We start from the raw sequence: 22,421 nt of genomic DNA, 5'->3' as shown, positions 1-22,421 counted from the left end.
GTTCTAGAGCAGCAGTTCTCAACCTTTGGGTCGTGACCCTTTCATAGGGGTTACCTAAGACCATAGGAAAACACAGATATTTACATTATAATTCATAACAGTAGCAAAATTACAGTTATGAAGTAGCAACGACAATAATTTTTTGGTTGGGAGTCACCACAACATAAGGAATTGTATTAAAGGGTGGTGGAATTAGGAAGGTTGAGAACCACTGCTCTAGATCAAGTGTTGAAAATAGTATTGAGAACTACGTAAGAAAATCAACCACTTGAGAACTAAGGTTTAAATAAAGTGGAATGAACCTAAGATTAGTACTTTTTCAAGACTGTCATGAAGTTCCTATATTTAAAATTAGCCCTTTGGCACTGGCAGTTAAAGTTGTTTGTACCTTGTACCTTCTTTTTCTTCTTCAAATCTCAGGCTCTATTTCTCCCAAATCCACGGGATATGCTTGGTTGCCATACAATCCATTTACCGACAAATTCACATTGTCCTTACAACCAGAGATTACAAGTTCCATTTATAAGACTGTGTAAAGAATAAAGTTATCCCATTCCTACTTTAAATTACTTAGATTAAGGATATAGGAAACTCCTCAGAAAAATGCGAATTAGACAAACATGCACAACAGAACAAAAGGAAAAACTGTACAAAGTGGCATTCTAGCTGGAAAATACCCTCGTTACTTGCAGGGATGGAGACACAGAAGGTTAAGTGTGAGGCAAAGAAAGGACGTGGATTTAACAGAACTCAAGTCATCCAAAAACAGGCCTGTGTGTTTTTCAACCTTGTCTCTAACTTCTTCTTCCTGCCTTTTAAACTCACACACCTGACTTCAGTTTTACCTTTCCTGTACTTCCGAGAGAGCAGTTCTCTGGGGAAAAGGCCAAGTCAAAGGCAAAGATTCCAAGTTCTCAGTAAACCAACCAGAACATTTAGATCCTGAATAACTGGGCTATTACTGACTTAGAAGCCACATGGACTGATTCCAAGAATATGAGTTTTGAACAAAAAGGAAACAAAATTCATCAGTCTCACCAACTCACCTGACAAACTTATGTTTGAATTTATCTAAATTCCCTAAATATATCTCCATTTTAACTTGAACAGGGCATGCTTTTGATTACTTAGGTATCTTAAAGTTGCATGAGTATAAGAAGTCCTTTGAGAAGATGTATTGCTACCACTAGGTTTTCCTTGATGGGATATGTCTGGATAAACTGACATAGTAACCCTCTAAACTGTATCCCTTTAACAAGTATTTAAATGTTTTCTCCCTTTAATATGTATAAGAACATTAAATCATTGCATCAGAAGGTAGTATATGAAGACCTCAGAAGGATGCTTGTTACCAACACAGTTTGCTGAGACTCACTTTTTAAAAGAGCTGCTCCTAAATTTTACTACCACATACCCAGATATGACGTACTGTGGACACATGACATTGGCAGTAACTGTATTAGGATGAGCCTAACTCCAAAACTGGATGGATTTTTCAAAGGTTCCTGATGCTCATGCCCTAAAGCTCTCCTTTGCCTGAGTTCCCCATTGTGTGGAACGCTGGACAGACAACTAGCAAAACCTGTAGGTAACATCTCAGTGCCCACTACATACAGAAAATGTCAGTCACAAGATTCTGTGACTACGGATTGCTATTCAATGGATTACGCTCCTGGCAAACTACTAACCTGGACCAAGTCCACAAGACAACAACATCACAAAAGCAAAGGAGGAAATCCATGCACCGCCATTTTAGGATCTCTGGGACTATGATACAGTGAGGAGGAAAGGTAGGATGGTACCTGGAGTAAAGGGAGATCATGTGACAAATACTGTGCAGAAAACCAAAGGGGCTCCTCACTCCTAGCTAGCAATCAACACTGGATAGCTTCCTATTGGCTCAGACTTTCAAACCAACTTCCGATGATGGGTGAGAACTTATGAAGCACTCCTCTCCAGACTACAAATTTTTCTGAGCACATGGCTCATGAAGACAGGCCCAGCTGCAGCTGCCTTCTCGCTGGTCCCTCATGGCTTGCACCTCCACCTGAGGGCTCTGGCAGCAGAGGCCTGGGGCAGCGAACCTTGGTTCCAGTCACTGTGTGACTTCACCCCTCTGAGTTTCAGTTGTCTCAGCTGAGATGGGTTGATCACCCGCTACCTCCAGCCTTGTTGCTGGGACTTGATGAGATAAATCCCAGTGCCTGGCACACAGTAATGTTCAATAGATGGCAATGCCCTCTCTCTGGGTGGGACCTATGGAGATGCTAGCCCCGCACCTCGCCTGGAAGGGTCTAGATCTGCTCTGTCCACCAGGAAAGTCATGAACCCCATGTGGCTACTGAACACTGGAAATGTGGCCAGTCAGACTTGAGATGTGCCATCAGTGTGAAATATACTCCAGATTCTGGCAGTATGTAAAAGGAATGCAAACATCTCATGAATAATGATTTATATTGACTACATGTTGAAATGACATACGTTTGGTACATTGGGTTACATGAAACATATTATTACATTTGAAAATTAAATCTTGTTTTTAGAAACTCATCACCACCACCAGCAAGACAGGCCTTGGAACTGCCCCGCCACCCAGCACACACTGTAGCCAATATCCTGCTACCCCAGCTGCAGACCCTCAGACACTAGGATCTCCACCACCAAAGACACACCATTCCGCAGCTAAAAAACCTCCGAGACCATGAGGATTCCTGCAACAGAGAGGAATTGACAGGAGTGCCCCAGCCATGAAGACAGAAGAGAAAAAGTCTAGAGATGGAAGATGCTGACGATGCCTCACCATACCAGCAGACAACAGCTGCGTGTTGCTGAAGGATGCCCAGGACCAAACCAGAGATGGTTGGACCTGCATTAACACCATTTGTCCACCAACCAGATCGGAAATACCATGGCTGACATGTATACATAGGAACTGTTTGACATTGAAACTGGGACTCAAAAGAACTGTTGGCCCAGAAAGGAACTCACTACAGACTGATTCATTTGCCTCTCAGCATAACCATTATGGCTTGTCTCGGTTTCGGTCCTTATAAGGGAACTCCTTGTAATCACATGATCTAACACATCTAGGGGAAATAATGAACAACATAAATTACTGAACAGAAACAGACCTAGAGACAGAGAAGCAGCAATCAGACTGTCAAACCTCAGAGGGAAAGTAGAGGAGGGTGGGGGCAAAGGGGAGAGATCAAGCAAAGGACTTGTGTGCACGCATATGGGCCTAGCCAGTGGTCAGGGACAACAGGGGGGTGGGGGCATACATGGGGAGGGGTTTGGATGGGAATGGGGGATGAGGACAATTATGTGATACCATAATCAATAAAGAAATTTGAAAAAAAATTACATCATTTAACTTTTTCTTGAGTAAAATAGAAACTTAACTCATTGAGTACTTTTCAGCCCACAAATGTATTTGGATATGCTGCTGTTAAGAGGACACACTCCTCTATTTTTACTACCTGAGAGTATGTTTTTCTTTTTCTTCTTTTAAATCCTCATTTGAGGGTATTTTTCCATTGATTTTTAGAGAAAGAGTGGGAGAGAGAGGGAATGGCAGGAGGAACATCAATATGAGAAAAACACATCAGCTGGTTGCCTCCTGCATGCATGAGCTCTGACTGGTGCCAGGTCAGGGGAGGAGCCTGCAACCAAGGTGCGTGCCCTTAACAGGAATCAAACCCAGGACCCTTCAGTCCACAGGCCAACACTCTATCTGCTGAACCAAACCGGGTAGGGCTAGTTTTCTTTTATATATATATATATATATACATATACATATACATACATATATATACATATACATATACATACATATATATATATATATATATTTTTTTTTTTTTTTACTTTAGAGAGGCAGGGAGAGGGAGAAAGAGACAGAAACATCAATGAGAGAGTCACTGATCAGCTGCCTCCTACATGCCCTCTACTAAGGATTGAGCCCGAAACCCAGCCATATGCTCTGACAGAGATCATAGGTTGATGTTCAACCACTGAGCCACACCAGCTGGATGAGTCTTAGGCTTTTAATTATTTAATTTGTTTGAACCTATCTCCTTTTAAAATTAAAACCTTATTTTTAAAAATTAATTTTAAGAATGAGGAGAGAGAGAGAGAGAGAGAGAGAGAGAGAGAGAGAGAGAGAGAGAGAGAGAGAGACATCGATGTGAGGAAAACACTCATTAGTTGACTTGCACCCAGATCAGGGCCTAAACCTGCAACCTCATGTGCCCTGACCAGAACTGAACCTTTTTGGTGTATGGGACGGGGCTCCAACAACTGAGAAAACTGGCTAGGGCAACAGTTGTTACTTTTGAAAAGAAATAACTGATGATGTAATTACTGGATAGTACTTGGTTTCTTGACAAAATACTCCAAATAAAATATGAGACAAGAATTGCAAAGGTCCTGGCTGGATGGCTCAGCTGCTCAGTGTTGTCGCATACACTGAAGGGTTTCAGGTTCAATCACAGTCAGGGCACATACCAAGGTTGTGGGTTTGAAACCCATTCGGAGCCAATGCAGGAGACAGCAATCAATGCTTCTCTCTAAAGTCAATAAAACTATATCCTCAGGTGAGGATTAAAAAAAAAAGAATTGCAAAAACACATTCATATAAAATTATTTATCTGGATTGATTTTATAAAAAATATGGCAAGTGCTGGCGAGCATGTGGAGAAAAGGAGCCCTAGTGCGCTGCTTCTGGGAATGCAGACTGGTGCAGCCACTACGGAAAACATGGAGTTTCCTCAAAAAATTAAATATGGAACTGCCCTTAGACCCAGTGATCCCACTTCTAGGAATATATCCTAAGAAACCAGATACATCTATCAGAAAGAATAGATGCACCCATTGTTCACAGGAGGGCAATTTGCAATAGCTAACTTCTGGAAACAGCCCAAGTGCCATCAGTAGATGAGTGGATAAAAAGCTGGTACACTTACACCATGGAATAACATGGAGCAGGTCCCTCCAAACTGTCTCTTACTCTTTGAGACAGCATGGAGGGACCCGGAGAGTATCATGCTAAGCGAAATAAGCCAGTCAGAGAAAGACAGTATCACATGGTCTCACTCATGTGTGGAATCTAATGAACAAAATAGATTCAGAGATATAGAAGCATAGAACAGACTGCAGAATCTCAGAGGGAGAGATCAACCAAAGAATCTGTATTCATATTTGCATAACCTGTGGACACAGACAATAGGCTGATGAAGGCCTGGGGTGAGGGGATGAGGGGGCTGGAGAGGGGAGGGCATTCTACAATAGAAGGGGTCACTGGATAGAAATGTGGGATATATGTAATACTTTCAATAATAAAGATTTAATTGTTTTTAAAAGTTCCTTAAAATACAGTTTTAACTGAGGTAAGAAGATAGCATCTAATTAGGTTGGTATTAATAAAATATGTAATATAAAAGTTAAATATCATATATAAAATATATTATATGTAAAATATAAAATAATAATAAATATTAAAATAAAGTGTTATTAAAACTCTCCCACAAAGAAAAAGTGTGGCTCAGAAAGATTGTTGAATTCACACATTTAAAGAAGAAGAAATACCAGCCTTACATTAAAACCTTTTAGAAAACAAAAAAGGCATACCTAATTTTTAAAAAATATATTTTATTGATTTTTTACAGAGAGGAAGAGAGAGGGATAGAGAGCTAGAAACGTCGATGAGAGAGAAACATCAACGAGCTGCTTCTTGCACACCCTCTACCAATGTACATGCCCTTGACCAGAATCGAACCTGGGACCTTTCAGTCCGCAGACCAACGCTCTATCACTGAGCCAAACTGGTTTCGGCGGCATTCCTAATTTACTTTAACAGTCAGCATATTCCTACTACTAAAAACTTACAAGATAATTGCAAAAAAATCAAACTATATACCAATTATTCTTATAAATACCAATACAAAACTCCTAACAAAATGTAATAGAATCTAGCAGTATATAAAATTATTATTATATGATGACTATTTGGGTTTATCCCAGACAATGAAGATTTTTTTTTAAATCAATCTTTATTGTTTATATTATTACAAAGGTTCCTCATTTCTTCCCCCCTCCACCAGGTTCCCACCTCACCCTCCACCCCCTCCCCACCCCCCATTGTCCTCATCCATAGGTGCACAGTTTATGTTCAGTCTCTTCCCGCATCCACCACCCCCCTTTCCCCGAGGACTGTCAGTCCACTCTCCTCCCGTATCTCCGACTCTACTACAATCAACAGCTAATATTGTTCATCAGGTTTATCACTCTCCTTTTGTTGTTGTTGTTGCTGTTTTTAATTAATAAACTTTTACACTTCTAAGAATAAATTTTAAAATCTAATAATTTTAAACCTTGTTTTTTCTGCCCTGGGAATTGAGAAGCAAACTTGTTTACATATAAACTTGCTCTTGGGCTATCAAAAGGTGTAGCCATTCAAATGTAAATGAACACATTGTTTAAAGATAGCTGCTGGCTGGAATTGGATTACCTGTTCTGGGTGGGAAGGGCTTGTCCTCCCCTTTATCCATTAAAATTAAGGTGTTAGCTTTAAAACCTCTTTTTGGCAAGAGACCTTAAACTTTCAGAACTTTAACTTTTTCAGATCGTAAATCAGTTACTTAGCATTTTCTCAAATCAATAATACCTCCACATGCCCAAGGATACACTTCACACAAAAGACATTTCCAAATACATCAACCAACCTCACCCAGACCCCACACAAGGCACTCACAGATCAACACCCCAGCCTTATACTAACTCAACACATCCAGATCTAAGCCTTCATCACTTGATTCAGCAGACCCTCAAGTTCCCCCCAAAGTTTCCAGACATGTCTGAGAGGCAGCCATGGGGCAGGGGCAGGCGAGGAGCGAGCTGTTCCGGGCCTGGCTGCTCCGGGCCTGGCCTCTGTTGCTCTGATCCTCTCCACAACCAGCTGCTCCAGGTCTGGCCACTGCCGCTCCCAGCCTGGCTGCTGCTGCTCCAGGCCTGGCTGCTCCCTACCCGGCCGCTCTGGACCTGGCCGCTCCAGGCCTGGCCGCTCCGGGCCTGGCAGCTCCCGGCCTGGCATGAAGATTTTTTTTAAATTTAAAAACCAAACATTATAATTCACCGTCAAAATAGAGAGGGATAGTCATATTTTATCTCAATAGTTAGAAATGACACATTGAGCATCTTCTTATGTCAAAAACTAGGAATGAAAGGGCACCTTCCCAATTTCATAAAGAGGGAAAAACCCAAACAGCTAACATCCTACTAAATGGTGACATTTTTGCCTTCTCTTCTAAGGACATCTGTATTCATCATTATAGTGAATGTCCCAATCTTATTAATTAAGAATTAATAAGACAAAATGAGAAATTAAAGCCGTAAGATTATACACCAAGAAGCTTAACCATCATCATTTGTAGAGGACATGACAGTTTATACAACAGAGAACACTTACTCCTGTTCTATATGCTCTTTCACCAGGTCAGAGTCTGCACAGTTAGTACACAGTTTGCAGTTTGTTGGAGAACCTAATTAGCAGTGTAACACACTAATCCAAAACAAAGGACTGTTTTTGCTCTATCTACATCTTAAAATAAATATAAATAGGAGCAAAAACAAAGTCAAATACATAGTGGCTACAACTGCATTTAGTACTATTTAGATCTATATAAGTCACTCAGGGAAACTGCATTTTTGTAGAAACAATGGCTACAAAAGATAATTTCCAAAAGCCAACCTTTTACAGGCAAAATTAAAGATTTGATTTGCCAATTAGTTTTTACCATGTATAATTTTTATAAGAATAAGAATTGATATATCTGAAGATATTTTTAATAAAATATAATGAAAGTTGAATCAGTAGAAATTATGTAACTGTGCTTTTAGAATAATGAAATTAAATTGGTTTCAGGAATTTACTTGGTATGATTTCTTATACATACATTAATTTGCAGACTACAGGAGAGTAACAAAAATTGGATAAATTAAGAATTTCAGATTACAATGCAATATAGAGATTTCATGTGAGACTATAACTATGGGGAAAAGACATGGGTAAGTACACCAGAGTCTAGCTTCCCACATCAATAGTCTACTTGCCAGGTACCATACTGAGTGTGCCTTATCTTCTCAAAGAGGGGGCTTAGGGTAACGGTCCCAACAGATGAACAGCTGCTACTGCAGGTGAACAGAGGCACATCAGGCAAAGGGAGTTGTGTTTAACTCACTGGCCTTATTTTTTTTAAAACATGTTTTTATTGATTTCAGAGAGAGAGGGAGAAAGATAGGAACATTGATGAGACAGAATCATTGATTGGCTGCCTCCTGCAAACCCTACACTGGGGATCCAGCCTGAAACCTGGGCCTGAACCCTGACTGCAATCAAACTGTGACCTCCTGGTACAAAGGTCAATGCTCAACCACTGAGCCACACCAGCTGGGCAGGCACTGGTCCTAATTTCAAACAGAGTGAAGGGAAGCAACATAGAGGTTCATAGGCATTTCTCTTTAAGCAGCATTCAAGAGCTGTAACTTGATGCTTGTGAATGTCTGTATCTGAATAGGCATCTGTATTTGAATACCTGGGAGTTAAACAGTTACTGAACAGACTGGCCTATGGAAGATTTCTTATAAAAAACAATAGGTTTTGTGTATATATTATATTTTATATTTTATTCATAAAGACCTGCTAGTAATAAAGGTAATTTTTTTAAAAGCTGCTTTTATCAGTCTCCTCTTCTGTCCTGCCTCACATTCCTCAGTCCATTCCCCCCAGGGACTGCAAGGCAACAGCCCCGAACTTGAGCTGCACTGGAGTCTTGTGCGCTGAGTCCTGAGGCTTTCACATGACGAGGTCGGGACCTGTGAGAAGGGATTACCGGGTCTGGGTGCTCAAACCGCAGATGTGCGGATTACACCTCAGGGACAGTCCTTGACTTTGTGGAGTGCGGATCACTGAACATGTTTGTGCGTGTATACTGATAACAAAACATTCATTTCTCATAGGAATATACATAGAAATGGAATTGCTGGGTCACAGGAGGAACATATGTTTACATTTAATAGAAACAGGATTTCACTGTGCTATACCAGTCTCCCCTTCATCTTCTCCACAAACTCACTCATATTTGATACTAGAGGCTCAGTGCATGAAATTCATGCAATAGTAGGCCTTCACACACACACGCGCGCACACACACACACACACACACACACACACACACACAGGCTGCCATCACCAGCTTTTCTCTAGCACTCGGGACTGGGCTTTCCTCACAGCCCTGGCTTTGTCCAGAAGGACATCCAGTCTAATTAGCATATTATACTTTTATTGTTATACAATAGATTATTAACCCCTTTAATTTTAGCCATTTGTGGGTATTTTTGGTTATCTAATTGTTGTTTATGGTTTATATATTCCTGTTGACTAATGGTACTTAACATATACAGTACCTATTAGTCATTTACAATAGATCGACTCTTTTGTGAAGGACCAGTTTAAATTTTTAGCTATATGTGAGTGTGTGTTTGTGTGTGTTTGTGTGTGTGTGTGGTGAGGAAGGATGTCAGTTTTTTTCTTATTGATTTGAAGTTCTATGTAATGTCTGGGTACTAGTCCTTTGCTGAATATATGTATTATGAATATTTTCTACCAGTCTCTGGTTTACATTTTACTCTCTTAAACTTGTATTGTGCTGGAAAGAATTTTTAATGGGATACAATGATTAATATTGTTCTTTATGATGATTGTTATATATTCCTGTAAATTATTTACTCCTTTTCCAAGGTCATGAGATAGTCTCCTTAGACTGTGGTGCTCAAACGTGAGTGGGCATCAGCAGCATTGTGGAGCTGTTTTCTTCTTTTGTTTTTCTTTAAAAAGAAATGATTTTATACACACCTCCAGAATGTCTAGCTCTTTAGGTCAGCAAAGAGGCCTAAGAGTTTGCATTTTTTTACACTTTTCAGATGATGCTCATTCTGGTAGTCTGAGGATCACCTTGAAAAGCACTTTATCTTTGAGAAGCTTGCCTTTTACGTTCAGATATTCAATAAGCCTGGACCTGATTTTTGTGTGTGCTATGAAATGGGGATAAAAGTTAATTTTTTCCATGTTAGTCAACTGACTAATAACAAAGAAATGTGGCATCAATCATGTTGTAATTTAAGTGGTGACCAGACGTCCCGATTTTGGCGGGACAGTCCTGATTTTTAACAATTTCTCTCATGTCCCACGGCATTTTTAAAAAAGTCCAAAATATTTAAAGGAATCTCTCCAAAAATTGGGACTGTTTTAAAACGCCGTGGGACAAATTGTTAAAAATCGGGACTGTCCCGCCAAAAGCGGGACGTCTGGTCACCTTAGTCCGACTCCAAACGTGTAAATTGAGGCCATCAGCTACTAGTCAATGTTAGGGCAGAACGGAGAGTGTGGAGACTGGAACAAGACAACAGAGGGGCAACAGTGCATCAAATATTGCAGATCTTAATCAGGGATCCTCTCAAATGATCTTTGAACACGCAATAATAACCTGGCCACTCAGGGAATAGTAGATAAAACAGATTTTTAAAAAATATGTTTTCAATGATTTTTTATTTTTTAGAGAGAGAGAGAAAGGGAGAAGGAGAACAAGATAGAAACATCAATGAGAGACACTTCGATCAACAGCCTCTTGCAGACCTCCTAATGGGGACTGAGGCATGTGCCCTGACCAGGAATTGAACCTGGGTCAGTGCTCAACCACTAAGCCACACTGGCTGGAAAGAGAAAACATTTGAGTCTCATTCCATCCCTATACTTTCCCTCACATGAGAACTATCGCAGTCTTCCCAAGTAATGTTTTGTGCCATAATTCCAGAAATAAAATCCATAACTGTGATGTACATAGTACACACAGGAATTTAAGGGTCATGCAATAAAACAATGCTTTAGTGTTGAAAGTGAGTGAGAAAGGAAAGACTGAGATGATAGAGATGATATTGAATGGACAGGGACTATGAGGAAATGGAGAGGAGGCTGGGACTGTGGTGGAGGCTAAATGGAGAATGACTACTAAGACATGCAGAAGTGAGAAACAAGGAAGTATCAGGACATGGAGACAAGTCAAGTGCCCATCAATAGAGGAGGGGATAAGAAAGTGGTAGTACAGATACACAGTGGAATATTACTCGGCCATGAAAAGAATGAAATCTTACCATTTGTGACAGCATGGATGGGTCTAGAAGGTATTATGCTAAGTGAAATAGCCAATCAGGGGAAAATAAATGCCACATGATTTCACTTATCCACGGAATATAAAGAAATTGAAACAAACTCATAGATACAGGGAACAGACTGACAGTTGCCAGAGGGAAAGAGGATTGATTGAGTGGGTGAAAAAAAGGAAAGAGATTAAGAAGTAAAATTGATCCGGGCTGGCAAGGCTCAGTGATTGAGCAACAACCTATGAACCAGGAGGTTGTGATTTGATTCGGGTTAGGGCACATGACAGCGTGTGGGCTCGTTCCCGTGTGGGACATGCAGGAGGCAGCCGATCAATGATTCTCTCTCATCATTGATGTTTCCATCTCTCTCTCCATTTCCCTACCTCACTGAAATAAATTTAAAAAAAATTTTTTTAAAGAAGTAAAATTCATAGTTATAAAATAGTCACAGGGATGTAAAGTACAACACAGGGAATATAGTTAGTAATACTGTAGTAACTACATAAGGTGCCAGGTGGACACTGAAAATAAGGAGGGGACACTTTGTGAGGACATAATGGTCTCATCACTGTGCTGTACACCCGAAACTAATACTACTAAACTGAAACACCTTATAAGGATATGACTGTCTTACCACTATGTTATACACCTAAAACTAATACCGAATAATATTTAACATAAACTAATTGAAAAGTAAAGTCTTAAAAAATGAGGGAAAATCAAAATGGGGAGGAGGAGCACATGAATGGTTAGAAAAGGGAGCCCAGTAGGACGCACAGAATGCTAGAGGGAAAGCTGACAAGATTAGACAACATTTACTTCTTTCAACCCAGTTATTTTACAGATAAGAAAACTGAGGCCAGAATGCTGCTGTGTTTTCTCCAATTCACTGCATCCGGCAGGTGTCTCATCCAGGAATGTATCTTGACTCTCAGTCCTAAGATCCTTTTATGGCAAGAAATTTGCTTTGAAGAACAAGAAGCACTCACATCAGATACACAGAGAGGCTAGAGGTCAGAAAGAGGAAAGAGAAGCTTGAAGCCAAGTAGGAGGGAAAAAGAAGAAGCTCAGTAAAAGACACATGACTGTAAGGGGCAGTGGATTTCCCTAGCAGGGAAGTTGAGGTTACTGCTGACGGGGAGTGTGAGTTCAGCTGAGTGAGTGAGACTGTGTGGGAAGGGAGCTCCGGTCTGGGCTCTGAGGAGAGCTTAGAGGTCAGAGAAATTCCAGAACTCTGATGGTGTCTGAGGAAGCACCAGGTAACAGCTGTAGGAACATGCCTGTACCTCAGCACCAGTGGGTCAAGAGGAGGCATCTCAGGGAGGTGTGAAGGCTCAGGGGGACATGGGCGTCCTGCCTGGCCAGTGTGGCTTAGCTCATGGAGTGCAGTCCCAGCACCAAAAGGGGGGCAGGACACGTAACAGGATGATGTGCTCCGTGAGGCGGTCACACCTGAGAGGAGTCTGGAAAAGAGCACTTTGGACACGTCAAAGGTGTGTTAACCCAGATGCACAGGAACAATGGACAGAGCTCGCTTAAGGCAGACACACCTTTCAGACCTGGAGCATGCGTGCCTATTGGGAGCTGCCTAGTTAGCATGTTATGATCAGGTAACCCTGTGAGGTTACTTTCTGTCACTGAACTTGTCAGACTGACCACGTGGCCCTTTCTAAAACTGAGGTGTGAGAGGCAAGTCTGAGGTAAAGATGAGGTAGGGAAGCGTGGGGCTTCAAAGGTTGGTAATAAGAGGTGTTCAGTAACTAGCCATCTGCCTGCCAGGTAGATTGGTTTAAAAATGTTTCTGCTGAACCCAAAACCGGTTTGGCTAAGTGGATAGAGCGTCAGCCTGAGAACTGAAAGGTCCCAGGTTCGATTCCGGTCAAAGGTATGTACCTTGGTTGCGGGCATATCCCCGGTGGGGGGTGTGCAAGAGGCAGCTGATTGATGTTTCTCTCTCATCGATATTTCTAGCTCTCTACCCCTCTCTCTTCCTCTGTAAAAATTCAATAAATAGATTTTTTTTAATGTTTCTGCTGAAAGCTTAATATGGACAAGTCCCCTCATTTAAATTCTTCAAGGAGGAAGTAAAAGTTTCCCATGAGCCTGCAGAGTCTTAATTGTCTTTGGGTCAATATAATTCAAACGCTAAGGCTCAAAATAAGACAAATGCCAGGGTGACACATCCTGGAGAGGCCAGTTCTGAACCCCTACAATAGCTATGGAGGAATTTACTTATCAGCTTGTGAGCACCAATAGAAGTTGGTGGGGTTTTTTTGTTTGTTTGGTTTTGTGTGTGTGTGTGTGTGTGTGTGTGTGTGTGTGTGTGTGTTGTGTGTGTGTGTGCATTCATGCAATTATTGCATTCTTTTCTCCTAAAATCCCCTTCCTCTCACCCTGTAATCAGAACAAGATGTGGTTTCTGCTTGAATCTGTGCTTCCCAAATTACAATAAAAATAAACCCTTATCGCCCCATGTTTTGGCTTTTTAATTTTAGGTTAAGGTAATCTTAACTTTTTTCCAAAATATTTTAAGAATTAGCCTTAGGTAATTTGTTTACTTGTATAACAAATAGCCAGAGCACATTTATTTAAAAGTTATGAAGGAAAACATTTTAAGAGCCTTTTAAACATGACAAGAATGAAAGAGCAGGGTCAGCATGGCCAGCAAAGACCAGTGTATGATAAAACAAGCTGGAAGATCAAAGCAAGGCCAATAAGAAGGAAAACTTGGATAAAGAACTCCAGAATATTCTATTAATTTAATTTCCCTAAATTATCACTGTTTTTTAAAACTTATAATAGGAGATTCAAAGCATCTGTGTAAACTTCATGCTTATTAGCATATATTTTAATCCTAAGTAAATCTGTGTAAAATTCTTGTTTTACCAAGTAGAAATACTTGCAAAGATTTCTGATACCTTAAACAAGAATGTTAAAAATCTGTGTAATGAGCCGAAACCGGTTTGGTTCAATGGATAGAGCGATGGTCTGCAGACTGAAAGGTCCCAGGTTCGATTCCGGTCAAGGGCATGTACATTGGTTGCGGCACATCTCCAGTAGGGGGTGTGCAGGAGGCAGTGGTCAATGTTTCTCTCTCATCGATATTTCTAGCTCTCTATCCCTCTCCCTTCCTCTCTAAAAAATCAATAAAATATATATTTTTTTAAATCTGTGTAATGAAAAATAATTGGATGCCTGAACCCAACTATTCAATCATTCAAACTCACTCATTGAGCACCTTGCCAGGAGGCATTCCACTCGAGATGGGGACCCAGCGCAGCAGAGGTATACAGACCGGCGCCCTGAGCGAATCACTGGAGCCAAGATCCTGAGTGGGCAACGTCAGTTAAGGGCTGGGACTTTGTTTCAAGAAGGCTTGTTTTCTCCAGTCTGTACATTACCATAAACCCAGCACACCACGGCTTCTAGTCCTCAGTTTGTGTGCTTCCTTCTTAAGTAGAATACAAGCTCCTGAATAAAGTGATTGCCTGTAGACCACTAGATATTCACGAGTGTTGCAAGATGCTTGTATCCAGCAGGTGCTGAGAGACTTTTGGGTGAGTATACATTGGGTATCAATGCAAGTCAGAGGACATATTTCTTTTTTTTTAAATATATTTTATTGATTTTTTTTTTTTACAGAGAGGAATGGAGAGGGATAGAGAGAAACACTGATGAGAGAGAAACATCAATAAGTTGTCTCTAGAACATTCACTACTGGGGATGTGTCCACAACCAAGGCCCTTGACGGGAATCGAACCTGGGACCTTTGAGTCTACAGACTGATGGTCTATCCACTGAGCATAACCGGCTAGGGTGAGATTCTTTTATGTTTCCAGGTTCCTGTGGTCTCTGTGATGGCTACTGGTTCTTCCCTAGGATAATGGAGTAGTAGTTTACACTGTTACACAGGACAATCATAGGAGATTCTGAAAATCAAATAAAGCAGCTAATGAGAAGTCTTACATATGAATGTGGTGGGGTGTGTCTTAGAAGAAGAGTATTGAATTTGGCAAGAGAAGGACAGAGTGACAGGAAAGAGCAGGGACAACAGAACATCAGGTAGGAATTGGAAAACCATTTGGTTTTATGCTTTCATTGTCTGAATGAGAAGAAATGTCCCCAGAGGTAAATTGACTTTTCAATGCCACATAAGACTTAGTCCATAGAGGCTGAGTTAGAGAAAGATGAACAGAATGAAGGCTGGTAACAAGGGGAGAAGTTGAAAGTCAGAAGTGGAGGAAATGAGAAGCTGAATCAGTGCCTAGAGTTTAGGGAAAGAGCATTTTTTTTTGTTTTGTTTTTTTGTTCTGTTGGTAGAACAAGGAAGTCACAATAGAGGTAGTGTGGAGTAGTTTTATTTCAAACAGAAGCCAAAGACAACCTTTCCTGAGAAAGAGAGAACATCTGTAACTGAAATGTTGCTTCTGCAAATTCCATTGCTAGCTGTTCTCCTCGCAGCAGGTGAGAATGAAGATGGTAAGAACTCTGGCCACTGCCCTGTAGGTTACAAGTGTGTGTGTGTGTCAGTGTGTGTTGCGGCGTCCTCAGAGGAGACTGAGAGGAAATGTCAGCACAGTTCTGAGTATCCCGTACTCTGGGACCCTATGCCCTTCTGAAGGTTGTAAAGCATGGGGCCCTGGGCAGCTGAATGCTGCTGAGGTAGCCATGGCTTCCCTTATCTCCAGACTCTGTTTTCTTCCTGGCACCTTTCTTCCTTCCCTCTCCTTCCCAATGCCTTTTCTCCTCCTCATACTTTCTGTTCTGTTGCCACAGCCTTCCAGGAGGAGATTTCCTTCAAAATTATCTACAGCATTGCCTTCTACAACCATTCCTGGGTGAAAAGTTGGACCTCTGCTTGGTTGGGTGACTTGCAGACTCATGGCTGGGACAGCAACTCTAGAAGAGTTATTTTTCTGCGACCTTGGTCCAAGGGCAACTTTAGCAAGGAAGAGAGAAAGAACTGAAAAACTTTTTCCATTTGTTGTCCATTAACGTGCCTCTATTTATTCAAAGGCATGCCAGTCAATGGAAGTTTACATGTAAGTTCGATTCCCAAAATGGGTGGGTGCAATGTGCTGGGTGAGGGGTGTGTGTGTGTCACAATGAGTTTCTTATTCCCATTTCCCCGCACATCCGATCTCTTCAGCATTCTCTATACAGCTATTGTAACCTATTGCATTTCATTCACCCCGGGTTGTTATAATCACAACTCTTTCACACTAAGTGCTTCCTTATTCTCTTGCTCTCACCATTTATATCACCTTCTTTCAACAATTTGCTTACTTCTATTTCCAAAAAAAAGAAGTCATTCATTTTTTCCTTCACCTTCAGTTACCACCAATTATACTTTCTCTGAACTTCTGATCAAACCAAACTTTGTTCCATTATCTTAAAGCCCCCAAACTTCTTCTATTTCCCTTTTTGCTTCCACTAATTTCATGTTTACTCCCTCTTTCCTCTAATTTACATCCCTTCTTCCCTAGATCCCCTTCAGGTACAGGGAACAGGAGGCTGTGAGCTGCACCCTGGAGGAGCCATAGTAGCCTTCAGTCAATTTGCTTATCAAGGATTAGAGCTCCTGCACTTCCAGAACAATTCCTGGCTGCCATCTGTAAAGGATGAAATCAGAGTTGAGCTTATGAGGAAACAATTCAATCAGTACCATGTCTCCAACAAAATAATACAGAGGCTGCTCAGTGACACCTGCCCACGTTTCCTCTTGAGCATCCTTGATGCGGGGAAGGCAGATCTCCAGAGAGAAGGTCAGTCCCATATCCTTCCTCCATGAGTTTTCTAAATTATACCTTCACACCAACCCTTTAAATTGAGGATAAGGGGGGAGAAGAGAGAAGGATAATGTGTGAATTGCCAGCATGTGATAGATATGTCCGTCTAAACTGATGTGAAGATATGAACCTCCAAGTCTGTGTTAGTCCATATCTGAATATCTCTCCTGTCCTCTGCAGTAAAACCAGAGGCCTGGCTGTCCACTGGCCCCAATCCCGGTCCTGACCACCAGATGCTGGTTTGCCATGTCTCTGGCTTCCATCCAAAGCCAATTTGGGTCAAGTGGATGCAAGGTGAACAGGTACAGCAGAGCACTCAACAGAGTGGCATCTTGCCCAATGCTGATGGGACATGGTACCTTCAGGCTTTCTTGGAGGTGGAAGCCACTGAGACATCTGGCCTATATTGCCGGGTGAGACACAGCAGCCTGGGAGGCCAGGACATCCTCCTCTACCTGGGTAAGAAAAGTGGGGCCCACACTGGGAATGGGAGGGGATGGTCCACAAGCAGAGCAGGAGAGCAAAGTGAAACACTTGGGATTTATGGACTCCAGACGCAAAAGAATGAAAATAGTTCAATAAATAAAAGAATAGAAAATGAGGAAGATGTTGAGGGTTAATGAAAGATTCAGCTCTGAAGAGGGAGGAGAGAGGAAACAAGAACAGAGATCAGTGAGGGGAACACTCTAATAACAAAGGCAGAGCAGGGAGATGCAGTAAACAGGGGGTGGGTTTGAAATGACACTTTGTGTGCACCCAAACCCACAGAACACCATCACAGCTCCAAGGGCTGGATCATCCTGGCAGTGATGGTGCCCCTGCTGCTCCTGACAGCTCTTGCATTTTGGCTTAGGAAGCGCTGGTGAGTTTTTTGTGCCCATCATTCCTGGTCTTTCATCCACTCCCTACTTGTCTTCCCACTTTTCTTCTCTCCCTCTCTCTCTGTTTCTCTCTCTCTCTCTCTCTCTCTCTCTCTCTCTCTCTCTGTCTCTGTCTCTTCCCACTCCTTACCCTCCACTAGTTCTTCTTTCCCCAGCCCCCTTCCTTTTACTTTCAATTCTCACTTCCACCTCATGCAGAGTAACTTTCATCTCTGTTCTTATCAGGTCACACTGTGAGCCTCCTGTCAGGCTTCATCCTTTGAAATGAGATTCCAGCAGCCCTGGGTTCCAGACATATTTAAACTCAGCATGGTGACAATGTCTGCTCAACTCTCCAAGTACAACTTCTGTTGTTTATGTTTTTTTATTTGTGTATTTAATGATCTGTTATTAATATAAGCTAAAGGTAATCTTGTAGGACTTGCTTTCTGACCTGGTTCTGAGATTATAAAACTCTTATTTTGACTCTGGATAAAATGAGATCCTAGCAATGGCTATATATTGAAAAACTGATGAATCTCAGGCCCATTTCAGATGTCACTTCTTTATGGGAACCTTCCCTGAGTCACAAGTGGAAACAGCATCTGAACTCCCACACACTTTCCAGTGAACTTTGCTGAATCTACTTCTCACTTTTTATCCTTTGTTGCAGTTTTGTAGGCCTCTTTTCACCTTCTAATTTTTAAGCTTGAGAACAAAGACTATCTCTTTTTAAAATTTGTGTAATTTACAAAGTGTGTAACAGTATGTAATGTGCTCTCAATAAAAGCCTGTGTTAAGTTTGCTTAGCATTTACTACAAAGATCAGGTACCTGAAGTTCTAGGCAAGGAAGGAGGAAGCAAGGAAGTAACAAATGTATTTGGAGATGCTGCTCTTAAGAGGACACACTCCTCTAATTTTACTATCTGACAGTTTTTGTTTTCTTTTTCTGTTTTTTTAATCCTCATTTGAGGGCATTTTTCCATTGCTTTTTAAGAGAGTGGAAGAGAGAGAGAAAGACAGGAAGAAACATTCATATGAAAGAAACACATCGACTGGTTGCCTCCTGCGTGCATGAGCTCTGACCAAGGTCAGGGCAGGGGAAGAGCCTGCAACCAAGATAAGTGCCCTTAACCAGAATCGAACTCAGGACCCTTCAGTCCGCAGACCAACGCTCTATCACTGAGCCAAACCGGTTTCGGCGGCATTCCTAATTTACTTTAACAGTCAGCATATTCCTACTACTAAAAACTTACAAGATAATTGCAAAAAAATCAAACTATATACCAATTATTCTTATAAATACCAATACAAAACTCCTAACAAAATGTAATAGAATCTAGCAGTATATAAAATTATTATTATATGATGACTATTTGGGTTTATCCCAGACAATGAAGATTTTTTTTTAAATCAATCTTTATTGTTCATATTATTACAAAGGTTCCTCATTTCTTCCCCCCTCCACCAGGTTCCCACCCCACCCTCTACTCCCTCCCCACCCCCCATTGTCCTCATCCATAGGTGCACAGTTTATGTTCAGTCTCTTCCCGCATCCACCACCCCCCTTTCCCCGAGGACTGTCAGTCCACTCCCCTCCCGTATCTCCGACTCTACTACAATCAACAGCTAATATTGTTCATCAGGTTTATCAATCTCCTTTTGTTGTTGCTCTTGCTGTTTTTAATTAATAAACTTTTACACTTCTAAGAATAAATTTTAAAATCTAATAATTTTAAACCTTGTTTTTTCTGCCCTGGGAATTGAGAAGCAAACTTGTTTACATGTAAACTTGCTCTTGGGCTATCAAAAGGTGTAGCCATTCAAATGTAAATGAACACATTGTTTAAAGATAGCTGCTGGTTGGAATTGGATTACCTGTTCTGGGTGGGAAGGGCTTGTCCTCCCCTTTCTCCATTAAAATTAAGGTGTTAGCTTTAAAACCTCTTTTTGGCAAGAGACCTTAAACTTTCAGAACTTTAACTTTTTCAGATAGTAAATCAGTTACTAAGCATTTTCTCAAATCAATAATACCTCCACATGCCCAAGGATACACTTCACACAAGACATTTCCAAATACATCAACCAACCTCACCCAGACCCCACACAAGGCACTCACAGATCAACACCCCAGCGCTATACTAACTCAACACATCCAGATCTAAGCCTTCATCACTTGATTCAGCAGACCCTCAAGTTCCCCCAAAAGTTTCCAGCCATGTCTGAGAGGCAGCCATGGGGCAGGGGCAGGTGAGGAGCGAGATGTTCCGGGCCTGGCTGCTCCGGGCCTGGCCTCTGTTGCTCTGATCCTCTCCACAACCAGCTGCTCCAGGTCTGGCCACTGCCGCTCCCAGCCTGGCTGCTGCTGCTCCAGGCCTGGCTGCTCCCTACCCGGCCGCTCTGGACCTGGCCGCTCCAGGCCTGGCCGCTCAGGGCCTGGCAGCTCCCGGCCTGGCTTGAAGATTTTTTTTAAATTTAAAAACCAAACATTATAATTCACCGTCAAAATAGAGAGGGATAGTTATATTTTATCTCAATAGTTAGAAATGACACATTGAGCATCTTCTTATGTCAAAAACTAGGAATGAAAGGGCACCTTCCCAATTTCATAAAGAGGGAAAAACCCAAACAGCTAACATCCTACTAAATGGTGACATTTTTGCCTTCTCTTCTAAGGACATCTGTATTCATCATTATAGTGAATGTCCCAATCTTATTAATTAAGAATTAATAAGATAAAATGAGAAATTAAAGCCGTAAGATTATACACCAAGAAGCTTAACCATCATCATTTGTAGAGGACATGACAGTTTATACAACAGAGAACACTTACTCCTGTTCTATATGCTCTTTCACCAGGTCAGAGTCTGCACAGTTAGTACACAGTTTGCAGTTTGTTGGAGAACCTAATTAGCAGTGTAACACACTAATCCAAAACAAAGGACTATTTTTGCTCTATCTACATCTTAAAATAAATATAAATAGGAGCAAAAACAAAGTCAAATACATAGTGGCTACAACTGCATTTAGTACTATTTAGATCTATTCAAGTCACTCAGGGAAACTGCATTTTTGTAGAAACAATGGCTACCAAAGATAATTTCCAAAAGCCAACCTTTTACAGGCAAAATTAAAGATTTGATTTGCCAATTAGTTTTTACCATGTATAATTTTTATAAGAATAAGAATTGATATATCTGAAGATATTTTTAATAAAATATAATGAAAGTTGAATCAGTAGAAATTATGTAACTGTGCTTTTAGAATAATGAAATTAAATTGGTTTCAGGAATTTACTTGGTATGATTTCTTATACATACATTAATTTGCAGACTACAGGAAAGTAACAAAAATTGGAGAAATTAAGACTTTCAGATTACAATGCAATATAGAGATTTCATGTGTGGCTGGAACTATGGGGAAAAGACATGGATAAGTACACAAGAGTCTAGCTTCCCACATCAATAGTCTACTTGCCAGGTACCATACTGAGTGTGCCTTATCTTCTCAAAGAGGTGGCTTAGGGTAACGGTCCCAACAGATGAACAGCTGCTACTGCAGGTGAACAGAGGCACATCAGGCAAAGGGAGCTGTGTTTAACTCACTGGCCTTATTTTTTTTTAAACATGTTTTTATTGATTTCAGAGAGAGAGGGAGAAAGATAGGGACATTGATGAGACAGAATCATTGATTGGCTGCCTCCTACAAACCCTACACTGGGGATCCAGCCTGAAACCTGGGCCTGAACCCTGACTGCAATCAAACTGTGACCTCCTGGTTCAAAGGTCAATGCTCAACCACTGAGCCACACCAGCCGGGCAGGCACTGGTTTCTAATTTCAAATAGAGTGAAGGGGAGCAACATAGAGGTTCATAGGCATTTCTCTTTAAGCAGCATTCAAGAGCTGTAATTTGATGCTTGTGAATGTCTGTATCTGAATAGGCATCTGTATTTGAATACCTGGGAGTTAAACAGTTACTGAACAGATTGGCCTATGGAAGATTTCTTATAAAAAACAATAGGTTTTGTGTATATATTATATTTTATATTTTATTCATAAAGACCTGCTAGTAATAAAGGTAATTTTTTTAAAAGCTGCTTTTATCAGTCTCCTCTTCTGTCCTGCCTCACATTCTTCAGTTCATTCCCCCCAGGGACTGCAAGGCAACAGCCCCGAACTTGAGCTGCACTAGCATATTGTGCGCTGTGTCCTGAGGCTTTCACATGACGAGGTCGGGACCTGTGAGAAGGGAGTACCAGCTGTGGGTGCTCAAACCGCAGATGTGCGGATTACACCTCAGCGACAGTCCTTGACTTTGTGGAGAGCGGATCACTGAACATTTTTGTGCGTGTATAGTGATAACAAAACATTCATTTCTCATAGGAATATACATAGAAATGGAAGTGCTGGGTCACAGGAGGAACATATGTTTACATTTAATAGAAACAGGATTTCACCGTGCTATACCAGTCTCCCTTTCATCTTCTCCACAAACTCACTCATATTTGATACTAGAGGCTCAGTGCATGAAATTCATGCAATAGTAGGCCTTCACA

General features: G+C 41.2%; 1 protein-coding gene across 1 annotated transcript; it reads left to right on the top strand.

Moving 5' to 3' along the window:
- Nucleotides 1-14,477: 14,477 nt before the first annotated feature.
- LOC311626259 (T-cell surface glycoprotein CD1a-like) lies at nt 14,478-18,152 on the top strand (the record flags this gene model as incomplete). The annotated part of the gene is made up of 5 exons (XM_084891331.1): nt 14,478-14,499; nt 16,701-16,979; nt 17,184-17,462; nt 17,772-17,865; nt 18,110-18,152. 5 exons carry the CDS (start codon nt 14,478-14,480, stop codon nt 18,150-18,152), a joined length of 717 nt encoding a protein of 238 aa, XP_084747457.1.
- Nucleotides 18,153-22,421: the final 4,269 nt, after the last annotated feature.

Source organism: Pipistrellus hanaki (genome assembly GCF_964339955.1).
Source record: "Pipistrellus hanaki genome assembly, chromosome: 8".
NCBI lineage: Eukaryota > Metazoa > Chordata > Mammalia > Chiroptera > Vespertilionidae > Pipistrellus > Pipistrellus hanaki.
Note: the sequence above shows the minus strand (reverse complement) of the source record. Positions and strands in the feature narration are given on the sequence as shown.